This window comes from Saccopteryx leptura, chromosome 13, assembly GCF_036850995.1.
Source record: "Saccopteryx leptura isolate mSacLep1 chromosome 13, mSacLep1_pri_phased_curated, whole genome shotgun sequence".
In the NCBI taxonomy this organism is placed as follows: Eukaryota; Metazoa; Chordata; class Mammalia; order Chiroptera; family Emballonuridae; genus Saccopteryx; species Saccopteryx leptura.
The window spans coordinates 8792484-8805162 of record NC_089515.1 but is presented as its reverse complement, the minus strand read 5'-3'; the positions used below and the strand labels follow the sequence as shown (position 1 = coordinate 8805162).

At 42.7% G+C, this 12679-nt stretch overlaps 1 protein-coding gene across 4 annotated transcripts in view; it reads right to left on the bottom strand.

The window, feature by feature from the left end:
- Positions 1 to 12679, bottom strand: part of ATE1 (arginyltransferase 1) — a 141956-nt gene that overhangs the window by 71252 nt on the left and 58025 nt on the right. For all 4 annotated transcript variants that reach the window (XM_066355734.1, XM_066355733.1, XM_066355730.1 and 1 more), the window contains exons 9-10: positions 11107 to 11288; positions 7307 to 7406 (exon numbers count right to left, since the gene is read on the bottom strand). In XM_066355734.1, the coding sequence (XP_066211831.1) occupies positions 7307 to 7406; positions 11107 to 11288 (282 nt within the window). The remainder of the gene's footprint in view (positions 1 to 7306; positions 7407 to 11106; positions 11289 to 12679) is intronic.

The following is a 12679-nucleotide window of genomic DNA, read 5'->3' as shown; positions in this document are numbered from 1 at the left end:
ATTCATCTTTAACCTATCCAAGTATTCAAATTAAGTTTAAAGCAAATAACTATTTTTAAAAACATCATTCATCAGTTTACCTGATACTGAATTAAATCACAACACTGCAATAACAAGTACTGGCATAAAAACGGATAAAAATAGACATGCATGCATACAAGGTATTGTCTCCCTGTTTTGAGCACTGAGACTGCCACAGGCATCCCCAGATGAACAGAACACAAAAGGAACAGATTCAAGGCACCAGGCAGGGAGCAGCAAGGTAGGGCGCCACCACTAACAGGACACAGTGCTGATCCCCCACACTTCCGGGGTGTGATGTCCTGGGGGTGGGGCCAAAGTGGAAGAGTAGAGGACCCCACAGAAGAGTTAAAGAAAAATGGGAATTGTCAGAACAGAGACAGTGTCACACTGATGGATGAAAAGGAAATAAGCTAAGGAAGGAAAAAAATGAACAAAAATAGCAAAAGACAATTATCTATTTTCATATTGTTTGAGGTACTCCTCATTTTTCCTGCCACACTGTTCTCTTATGGGAAATAAAGTTAAAAAGAGAACTTTTATTTCCCTTAGTACACAAGGGCCTGACATCACCGGGTTCGTCAATTTTCCTTATGATCTTCTAGAGAACTTGCAGACTAAGGAGGGGAAGTCCTGACAGAACAAAAGTAACCTCTTAGTACTTCCACTGAAATCAAAGCAGCCCCCCCCCCCATCAGCACTATGACTCAGAAAAGGTACTATAAAATGTATCAGTACGCAAGTGAATCCAAAGCACTGTAGGAACAGGGAGCTGAGCTAACACTTGATCAGTTCATGAAGAGCACAGTCAGTCAAGGTACGTGAACTTCTAGTGTAGAATTTTCAGAGAAACAGAAAAAGTAAAATAGAAAATGAACTGGTTTATCCTTCCTAAAAGGAAGTGCCCTTTGTTACACTCCGTCTCACCACTCTCCCATCTTAATATCTTTGGACTCAGACCCCTTTGAAATCCAGATCAAGGACATCCATAGACGATACCCTCAGGATCAATGTGCCTCTGTATAAAACTGGTTACAATTCAAACTTTATGGACCCATGTATCGAGCCCTAATCTAACTCAGAGCTTTTGTTACCATCTTCTGGTGGCTCTATGACTGCCCCCTCTAACTACTGATTCTCCCTGTAGTCTCAGTCTAAACTTCCCTGAGAATCTGATTGCTTCAGTCACCCACTAGTCAGTGCGCAGTTTGAATGCTGAACTTTATGATATTAATTTATCCTAGACTGACCTACTCTGGGGCAGGCACCCATATTTAGTCCAATTAATAGTGATTAAGGTGGTAGGGTCACATGGTACTTAGCATGGTGACCTACACAGGAAGGCTGCATTTCCTCTGGCAGAGGCCACAGGAACAGCAGCTCCCTTCAGAAAAGGGCCACGGGCAAGGCAGACATCTGCGTGCAATGGACTTCTCTGTCCAGGACAAACCCAGCAGAGGAGGCCGAGTGGATAAGCAAGTCACCACTGGTCAGAGCTGAAATCGGAAGTGATACATACACACACATACATGACTGAAGAATGTCTGAAGGCACATCAGAAAGGACGGTAAAGCGGGGTCAGACACACTACTGGAATCGTGTACTGAAACCGACAAGAATGGAGAGAAATGAACGGGCGGAGAGAATGAACGTGGCACCCTGACAAGCAAAGGCGTGTCTCAGGCAGAGGGTAAGGAATCTGGAGAAGAGACCCACTAAGACAAGTAAAGGGCTGGGCTGAATGGAGCTGTGTGAGACCCTACAGACTGTCCAGCAGACAATCCTCCCACGCAGTCACCAGCCCAGACAATTCTGCGGTGGCGTGCACCGGATGGAAGGGGGGTGATGACGAGAAGACCCCCCCCAGCAGCAGACTCTGGGCTCCCTCCACTTCTTGGCCTTGTCGTTTCAGCCAACCACTGCACATCCGGAAGGGTTATGCTCCTCGGTGACTTCCCTTTAAGCTAATGCCACGGACTTCAACAGCAGGCTCCGAGTGCCTGCGAGCACCTTATTACCACAGAGGAAGGCATAAGAAGCGGAGTGTGTACAGATACAAGAGGGAAAGGAGATCAGAGAGTCCGGGTGAGGGAGGGGAACCGGCTGCACTCTAACATCAGCGCCCACTTAGAATAGCAGTGAGAACAACAGCTGAACACACATGCACATGTGCATCCTCAGACAGCTTGGTTCCCACCACGAGCACAGGATGGGCCAAGCCCCTCAGTCTCAGCAAAGCTGAAAATGAGTATCACTTCCCTTCTTACAATTTCAGAAGCCAAAACTGAGCCTGTATAACTAAAAAAGATGAACTGAATTTAGTTGCTGGATAAGAGTAAATCAATTCACCTGGTTATTATTATAAAGTGGTACAGTTTCTTTTTATTTCTACAAAGCGGGGAAAACAAAATGACTTATAAATACTACAGACAGACCCTACCATGCACATTAGAACTAAAAAAAGTATGCATCAGATTCTGGACATTTTAACCTTACTTGCTGTGGCTGCTCCTCTCAGAGGCCTCAAGATTTGCTAGATAGCTCCCATTGTACAAAACACTAAATTACCTTTAAGTCGACACAAAGGCTACACATAAGCCTCCCCAAGAAAATTTAAGACAGTCCTGGGGTCTTCAATGAGTTTATGGCTGTGCAGGGTCATGAATTAGACATAAGAAACTCCTCTTCAGTGTGTCATACGGGAATCTTTACTTCAACATTGTTATGGTGAACCCAAGATTAATCTTCCTGACAGTTCCTTTTTGACAGCAGTAGTCATATTACCACAGTAACTGAACTGGGAAGCCCTACAGACTTCAATGGCAAGGAGTAACCCTTTGAACAGGGTTTCCCAAACTCACTGCTGACATTTTGAGCCAGAGAATTCTTTGTTGTCAGTTAATTTTCTCAGCACTGGGACAATGACAGGTAAGACACGGTTTGCTCAAGCATGGGCCATGTGTGGCCATGTTCCTCTTGCCTTGGCTTCTGGCACGATGTTCCTTCACACAGAGCCAACCCTCCATGAACACCGACCGATCACACACCTACACACAGCGTGCAAGGCGAGCTAAGGCAAAGCACTGAGAAACAACGGGAGCTCACAGAAACCTGGCGACCTCCAGCCTCAGCACGCAGGGCGGGGGGTGGGGTGCTGAAGTGGGGAGAGACAGAGGATGGCTTCACTGAAGAACTGGTGCACGAGCTCGGTCTGGAAAGGAAGCCACAAGTTGCATGAGCAGAAATAGGTGAGTGACCTTTTAGATGTGAGAGACAGCATGCAGAAAGGGAGGTTCAAGAGCACATAAAATAGTGCCCGGCAGTCCGAGGATGGGGCTAGGGAAGAGAGAGGTGGACCCTGTCTTCATTAGGTCAGGGCAGAGCTCAAACACTAGTCTTTTTCAAAAGCTCCAATGATGATCAAAGTTTCCCAAAGGTTAGCAATTATGTACTATTCCAAGCTCTCTACTTTATCGTGGGAAAAGAGTTGAGAAGGATGAGAAAATAAGAAACTGATTAAATGCTTTTAGTTCCCAAATAACATTCACTTTTTTTGGGGGGGGGGTCTTTTTTTTTTTTTTTCCTGAAGCTGGAAACGGGGAGGCAGTCAGACTCCCGCATGCCCACCTGGGGGCGATGCTCTGCCCATCCGGGGCATCGCTCTGTGGCGACCAGAGCCACTCCAGCGCCTGGGGCAGAGGCCAAGGAGCCATCCCTAGCGCCTGGGCCATCTTTTGCTCCAATGGAGCTTCAGCTGCGGGAGGGGAAGAGAGAGACAGAGAGGAAGGAGAGGGGGAGGGGTGGAGAAGCAGATGGGCGCCTCTCCTGTGTGCCCTGGCCGGGAATCAAACCCGGGACTTCTGCACGCCAGGCCGACGCTCTACCACTGAGCCAACTGGCCAGAGCCTAACATTCACTTTTAATTAATAGGCAAGTATTTCAGGATTCTCTAGAATAAAAAGCTATCTAAACCTCATAAATCTGATAAACAGAGCCAGTTATATGTATTTCAATTCTTCATACGCTCATTCATGATGTGAAAAATAAAATGTGAGCTGATGCAAACTCTGGGCAAATAACCACATGGAACTTCAATTTTCTCATCTGGAATGAGACTTTAGAACACAAGACCCGTTAGGAACTACTTTTAACTCTGATGTGACAAAATTTAACATGTGACAATTTTAAAAACAAGAATTTGTGATGAGCATATAAGTTTTTTTTTTACCTCCCACTGCCAGTAGGAGGCATCCAAAATCCCTCACTAAAATTATGCTGTGGTCATTTTTTCTACTACATCTAACTCATTGGATTTTCACATCAGGAAAAATATGTGCTGTGGTGTTCTGTCCTGGGCTGTAGGTGACAGATGAGATCACCGGTATTCCTTTCAGACCAGCAGCAGCAGAGTCACTACCACGTGTCCCCACATGCATCACCTTGGGCTGTGAGACTGCAGTGAAATAACATTTGCTAATTTGCCTGCTCAGAAAACTGAAAAGCTTGGGAGCTGGGGGATTTCAGTAGCACATGATTTTGCAGATGTAGCTTTATAAACTCCTATTTTTTTTGTAGGGGCTTTTATAAAAGTAAGGCCAGCCACCTTCTTTTAGGCAAATGCCTGCAGAATCCAGGATGCTGGCAGACCACAATCAAGCTGAGGCACTGAGTTTAAGAGTGATTAATCACAGATGAATTAGCCTTTTGTTTCTTTTCTGACACTTCTGAGCCCGTTCCGCAGTTTCGGCTATCTGATGTCTGGCCATGTCACAGTACCAGAGCTGACTGCCGGCAATCACGGTTTACGCTGGCCACAGACAGGCCTGGGTAAAGAATTCAGTCAAAGCACCTCCGTCAGGTCACAGAAGGGCCCACAGCAGCACTCTGAGACAACGTGGAGAAGAGAGTTTTAAAAATTATACCTAACACCATTTCTATATACTCCAATTTTCACTTTCAAAGGGAATCAAGCATCTTTGAAATGTGTTGAAAAGGGTCAAAGTAAAGAATATAAACTAAGCTTTGCCTGCAAGTATTAAACATTTTGAAAACATAAAATATTAGTTTTTAAATATGGCTTAGAAAACACATGAAATATATTTAAAACAAAGGCTCAATTTAAAAAGTATGTACAGGGACTGGCAAAAGATTTATAGCCGTGAGTATGCAAAAGTTTATTCTTATTTATTTATTAATTATAGGCTCATTACTCAACAGAGATTAACTTTGGGGATTTGAAAGTAAGAAATGTGAAATTCTGAAATTCTAAATTATTCTCAAAATACTTCCAATATTCTTTTTTTTTTTTTTTGTATTTTTCTGAAGCTAGAAACGGGGAGAGACAGTCAGACTCCCGCATGCACCCGACCGGGATCCACCTGGCACGCCCACCAGGGGGCGACGCTCTGCCCACCAGAGGGCGATGCTCTGCCCATCCGGGGGGGTCGCTCTGCCGCGACCAGAGCCACTCTAGCGCCTGGGGCAGAGGCCAAGGAGCCATCCCCAGCACCCGGGCCATCTTTGCTCCAATAGAGCCTCGGCTGCGGGAAGGGAAGAGAGAGACAGAGAGGAAGGAGAAGGGGAAGGGTGGAGAAGCAGATGGGCGCTTCTCCTGTGTGCTCTGGCCGGGAATCGAACCCGGGACTTCTGCACGCCAGGCCGACGCTCTACCACTGAGCCAACCGGCCAGGGCCAAAATACTTCCAATATTCTTCCAATTCTTTACTCATTAATATGGCTATCTTAAAAATTAGTTAATAAGGCCCTGGCAGGTTGGCACAGTGGTAGAGCGTTGACCCATGCATGTGGCCGTCCTGGGTGTGATTCCCAGTCAGGGCACAGGAGAAACGACCATCTGCTTCTCCTCCCCTCCCCATCTCCCATCTCTCTCTCTCTTTTTCCTCCTACTGCAGCCATGGCTCGATTGGTTCGAGTGCATTGGCCACAGATGCTGAGATGCTGAGGATGGCTCCATGCGGCCTCCGCCTCAGGGGCTAAAAATATCTTGGTTGAGAGAGCATGGCCCCAGATGGGCAGAGGATCAGCCCCATATGGTGGTGGCCAGGGAGATCCCAGTTGGGGCGCATGTGGGAGTCTGTCTATCTCCCCTCCTCTCACTTGGAAAAGAAAAAAAACTAGTTAAGAAAAATTAACTTTAGTAGTGTTATCAAGAATTAGCCTATAAAGAATATTAAAACACTGTAAAATGCCAGCAAAATTACTACATACTATTTCCAATAATCTAACATTTGGATCTCTTAACATGTTAGTAGAACTACAGGAAATGGCAAACTGAAATTAAAAACTTAAAAACTTATTTTGCTTCCAAAACTTATTTATTGGAACACCACTCACATACTGTACTTTGTACATAAACTGGTTAATATTATTTTTACATTGTTAATAGCAGACAGGGCCACAAAACAACCATAACATGACTATAGTTACAAACAAGACCAGCTGATTAGATTGTGACTCCACACTCCTGTCCTTTTCCTAAAAATGTCAACCTCCCCTTGGTTTAGAGCCAGTGGTAGTCAACCTGGTCCCTATCGCCCACTAGTGGGCGTCCCAGCTTTCATGGTGGGCGGTAGCAGAGCAACCAAAGTATAAATAAAAAGATAGATTTAACTATAGTAAGTTGTTTCATTAAGATTTATTCTGCCAAACTTAGCGAAAATCCGACATAAAGTACTTGGTAAGTAATTATTATTATATGCTTTAACTTGCTGTAACTCTGCTTTATAAATTTTATAAAGTAAAGTTACTTCCCTACTTTATAAATCACCTTTACTGTGGAACTGATGGGCAGCTAGAAAATTTTACTACGAACAGAGATACAAAAGTGGGTGGCAGGTATGAAAAGGTTGACTACCCCTGGTTTAGACTGTTGATGTACTCCTTCAAACCAGTAACTTTTCTATGATGATTATTCAGCTTTAATTCTTGTGATAGAATTATAATACTTTCCCCCAATTTCCTGACTTTTCAGTGAATTTTCCTCAGGATCCATTTGAAAAAAACATGTCAATTTACCCAGAACAGCTAGGATTTCTATGTGTTCAATTATTGCCTGTGTTAAACAAATATTAAGTGCCTGTCAGATAGGCACTATTCAAGGCAATGAAGAAGCTAGATTCTATGGAAAGTTTAACACATTTAAAAATAACTCATGATTTACATTAGAAATGTACAAGCGAGTTAAACTATTATGATGAGAAAGTATAAAAGCACTAATTTTCATAATTGGAAGCCACAGCAGACACGTGTGTGAAATCAACTGTACCTTGTATTTCATCTTGGGACAGGAATGAATGTAGAAACCCATGTAATAATAGCTGAGTTGAGGCGTTTTCTCATGAAGTTGCCTAATGAAAGCAATTTCTCTGCCAAAAGAGGAATACAGATGAAGATACCATTAAATTCTGTTCCAATATTCAAAGTACTATATAATTTGATGACAAATATTTGATAAAATTTGATACTAAGCTATCAAAAAAAAAATCAAAGTGTTGAAAGAAAATCCTATTTTGAAAATATTGTAAGATGATTTTTACTAAAAAGCACCCAAAAAACCGTCTAAGTTACTTTGAGCAAATACACCTAAGTTCAGATTTTATACTTCCTGGGCATAGACAGTAGTTAATCTAAAATTCAAATAGCATGAAATTAAAGAGATCTATTTAATATGGTTTCTTGTTATTATTCACTGAGCAGATCAGGTGAGCGTGCCAAATGCTTCAACCTCACCTGGGGTTGATGTCACACTTATATAAAATCCAACCTCCCTGCTGTCACGCTTCACCTGCCCCCTGCTCACCAATGCCACCTGCCTCTCTGCCCTCCTTGTATAACACCTTCTATATTCACCCAATATCTAGCCCATGGGACATTCCTTCTCTTTACTCTAACCACCTCAGAGCATTTGGATTTGCTTCCCCTTTACCTGGACTTCTACCCTCGGATTTTTACATCGCTGCCCCCTTCTCTTCTTTCTTGGATCCTTAAATGCCAGCTGCTCAGAGAGGTCTCTCCTGACCACTTGATATAAAAATGGCCTCGTGCCTACCATCAGTTTATTTTCGTCACAGCACAACAGGGCACTGAAAATCACGTTCTCGGTCTTCTAATTTCCTGTCTGTTTTGACAGAGCTGGAAACCTTGCCTGGCATACTCACGTCTATGAACAGTGTTAGAGCACATGAAGAGCACTCAGGTAGGAAGTGGACGGGGGATAGAGGGGACAAATGGCGATGGACGGAGACTTGGCTGGGCCAGGGGAGCACACACACAATACGGGATACAAAAGCCATGCTGCAAACTGTGCACTGGAAACCTGTATAATTTTGTCAATCAATGTCACCCCAATATATTCAATTGAAGAAAAAAAAACCCAACTCAGGTAAACATCTGTTAAATTAATTATATTTCTAAAACTCGTCTTTCAAAAAGAAAATGAAAATAAATGCCATGCTCATGCTCTCCAATTCAAACATTTTTTAAAATCTGCAGACTAGATATGTAAAAGTGTCTATTAATTATAGATTAAAACATAGAACTCTGTATTTATTAAATAACTGCTCAAGAAACTGAAGAAATGAGGGAAAACGACATACCGTTAAGAGAGCCCACGGAACTACCCTGAAATCAGTAACAAAACTGGCAACTAGGAACCTCCCTCCCCACTCTAGCTCTGAAACGCCACCTGGCTCTCCTTCCTCTTCCATAAACTCAGCAGTGGCTGGTTCAGTGAGCTGACCGGCAGGGGCGTGGCTCCGTGAGGCCGGCCACTCCCCACTCTCCATGCTCAGTTCCTCTGCACCCTGCGCTCTCCAGCCCGAGAACTAGCAAGAGCTGTACCAAACAATAAAAAGAACTCGGTCTCATTTTGCTGTGAATTAACTATTATCTCAAATGAGGTGGGATGTCTAAGTCTCATAATTATGGAGACATGAAATAATATTTCACATACAAGATGGGATTTATTGTGTAGGAAAAATATCATCCTTAATATATATCTGCGAAGTTCAGACAAATCCATAGCTACAACTGTAAAGAGACAGAAAAAAAAAGGGCAATAATTTTAAAATATTAACTGAATTTGGTACAAAGAAGGGTATCTTTTCCTGAAATAAATAGAATATACTTCTAAAATTACAAAATGTGATTGCTTCAAATGATCATTTCCAATTTCAGTGATATCATGAATACCTTTTGGTTTATCTATAAAAATGTAATTACATATATAAGAAAAGTAAAAGATCATTACAGAGATCAGTTGTAGACACTATATAATTATGAATGTGCTTTAACTTGGTGTTAAGAGACAGGTTTGGGTTGAAACACCAAGATGGAGAACTTCTTTAAATCATGGGCCCCTAAAACACACACAAAAAAATCAATTATTGACCAATTTTTTAAATATATCATATGGTGATTAACAAAAAATGTCAACTTTTCTACTTTTATAATCCAAGAAATAAAAGGCATATACACAATAATTAAAATAATTTGAGTCTGACCAGGCAGTGGTGCAGTGGATAGAGCATCAGACTTGGACATGGAGGGCCCAGGTTCAAAACCCCAGCCGGCTTGAGCGTGGGCTCACCAGCTTGAGCACAGGGTCAAAGACATGACCCTATGGTCACAGGCTTGAAGCCCAAAGTCACTGGCTTAAGCAAGGGGTCACTCGCTCTGCTGCAGCCCCCTGGTCAAGACACGTATGAGAAAGCAATCAATGAACAAGCAATCAACGAACAACTAAGGAGCTGCAATAAAGAACTTATGCTTTTCATCTCTCTCCCATCCTGTCTATACCTATCTGTCCCTCTCTCTGAATCTCTGTTTCTGTCAAAAATAATAATAATTCCAAAGTATTATTTTCCTTTTTGTGTGTGTGATAGAGGTTGGGGGGGAGAGAAAGAGAAAGAGAGAGAGAGAGAGAGAGAGAGAGAGAGAGAGAGAAAGTGGGGGGGCATCAACTTGTAGTAGTTGCCTCTCGTATGTGCCTTGACCAGGCAAGCCCAGGGTTTCGAACTGGCAACCTCAGCGTTCCAAGTCGACGCTTTATCCACTGTGCCACCACAGACCAGGCATCTCAAAGTATTTTTTACCATGCTGTAAAAACGTGACTATCAGCCAGACGGACTGGAAAAAGTAGAGGAAAGAATGACACAATGCCAGAGGGAGAAGAGAGACCTGAGCTCCCAGACAAACAGAAAGACTCCTCGATTCCCCGCCCCCTTTCTTTACTGCACTATGCACGAGCCAGCACAGAAACAGGAATAGATCCCCACCTCTTTACTGCTCGGATAATGACCTTCAGAGTATTTGTGCTGTGTTGCACATATTTGCAGCCACGGACATTAAAGGGAAATCACTGCTTGATGAATGTCATAAAGTCAAGCAGAGTCAGAGACCCCTCATTCCTAAACTCTATACAACTGCGTACTTCTTCCAACAAACACACACTGCTTTAATTCATTTATGCCAGATTCATTTAACTTTTATGAAACTATATATTCAATAGTGATAACAAGAAAAAAACAAATATACCATTTAAGGAACACTACTAAGTGGTTCTGACAAGGGCGCTTAAGTAAACACGTAATCTACAGAACAAAAGCATCCCACAAATACAATGACTTCTCAGAGACTAGATCGGATGGACGGACGCCTTAAAAGGCTGTCGGCAAACTCATGAGTCAAGAGAGCCAAATATCAACAGTACAATGAGTGAAATTTCTTTTGAGAGCCAAATTTTTTAAACTTAAACTATACAGGTAGGTACATTCCTTATCGAGGTAGCACTGCATGTGGTATTTTGTGGAAGAGCCACATTCAAGGAGCCAAAGAGCCGCATGTGGCTCATGAGCCACAGTTTGCCGACCAGGGGGCTAGGGGATGACCATAGGAAACTAGTCTCCGTTCTAAGTGGTATTCCTAAATGCCAATGTATGAGACTACTGTAGCAACAAGGTGTTATGCACTATCACAAGAGGGTCTCTATTGTTACACAATGAAATATAATCAATGGAGGAATCATGGTTCTACATGACCCATTACAACTGTCCAAAGCAATCTTACCGTAGTGCAGAGTAGACACCCAAGGACAGGAACGAGTAATCCGGATCATAGTACAAGTACACGGATGACACACAGTGCGGAAGGATGTCAATGACCCCCACGGCGATGATCTTGCCGTCCAGCCAGTACTGCTGGTGGAAGGAGCCGTAGCCACAATCTGGCCCTCCGGGGGGCGTCTCCAGCTATGAGAGAGCAGACACGGCACCATCAGTGCTTCGCCATCTTTCTCTTTACAGTAAAGACCTCAATAATGACTTTATCATACTTTTATTTTATAGCTTACTCAGGTTAGCAAGACCTAAAATTTCCTTTTTGTTCCCATCCCCTTTTGCAGTCAACTCTGTAAAACTTTTTAATAGTGGAAATACCACCTGAACAGGCCATAGTGCAGTGGACAGAGTGTCAGACAGGGATGCAGAGGATCCAGGTTCGAAACCCCGAGGGCCGGCTTGAGCGCGGGCTCATCTGGTTTGAGCAAGGCTCACCAGCTCCAAGGTCACAGGCTTGAACCCAAGGTCATTGGGTTGAGCAAGGGGTCACTTGCTCTGCTGGAGCTCCCCAGTCAAGGCACATATGAGAAAGCAGTCAATGAACAACTAAGGTGTCGCAACAAAGGACTGATGCTTCTCATCTCTCTCCCTTCCTGTCTGTCTATCCCTCTCTCTGTCTCACACACAAAAAAACAAACACTGACCAAAGAAAAAAATGAAAAAGACAAATCGACTGAAGATTTTTTCAACTTGTTTTAAAAGCTTCCAGTAGGCAATATAAGTTTTACAAAATAAGCAAACATTAAATTCTGTTCCACATAAACGCTGGGAAAGAAATGGTGTGTGAGAAAAGACGGAGAATGAAAAAGGACTGACCGACACTACCCTACATCAAGATTTACTATTAACCACGAGAATCAGGACATGATACTGAGGAAGGAACAAATACAACAATGGAACAGAACAGGGAAGCCTACCTAGAAACAGAGCCACATAAACACAGTCCACTGACCTCTGACAAAGGAGCAAAGACGATTCAACAGAGAAAAGACAGTCTTTAAAACAAACAGAGTGATACCAGTGGGACATACAAATGCAAAAAGGCAAAAACTAGGCAAAGATCTTACATCTTGCCAAAATAAAAAAACAAAACCAAAAAAACCAAAAACATCTTACACTAGATCACAGACCTAGATGAAAAATGCAAAATTTCTACATGACAGCAAAGGAGAAAATTAAGTGACCTTGGGTTTGGTGATAAGTTTCTAGATCCAACACTAAAAGCATAATTCATAAAGGAAATAATAGATAAGCAGGACTTCATTAGAAACTTCTGCTCTGTGAAACACACTGTTAAGAGAATAAAAAATCAAGCCACTGCCTGGAAAAAATCTTGTAGAACACATACCTGATAAAGTACTGGTATTCAAAAATAAAAGACTTTTAAAATTCAACAATAAGCAAAAAAACCCTAAAACCCCCAATTAAAAAATGGGCAAAATATCTGAGCAGACCCCTCACGAAATAATAGGTAGAGCTGGCAAATGAGAACGTGAAAAGATGCCCGGTATCACTTGAGATGA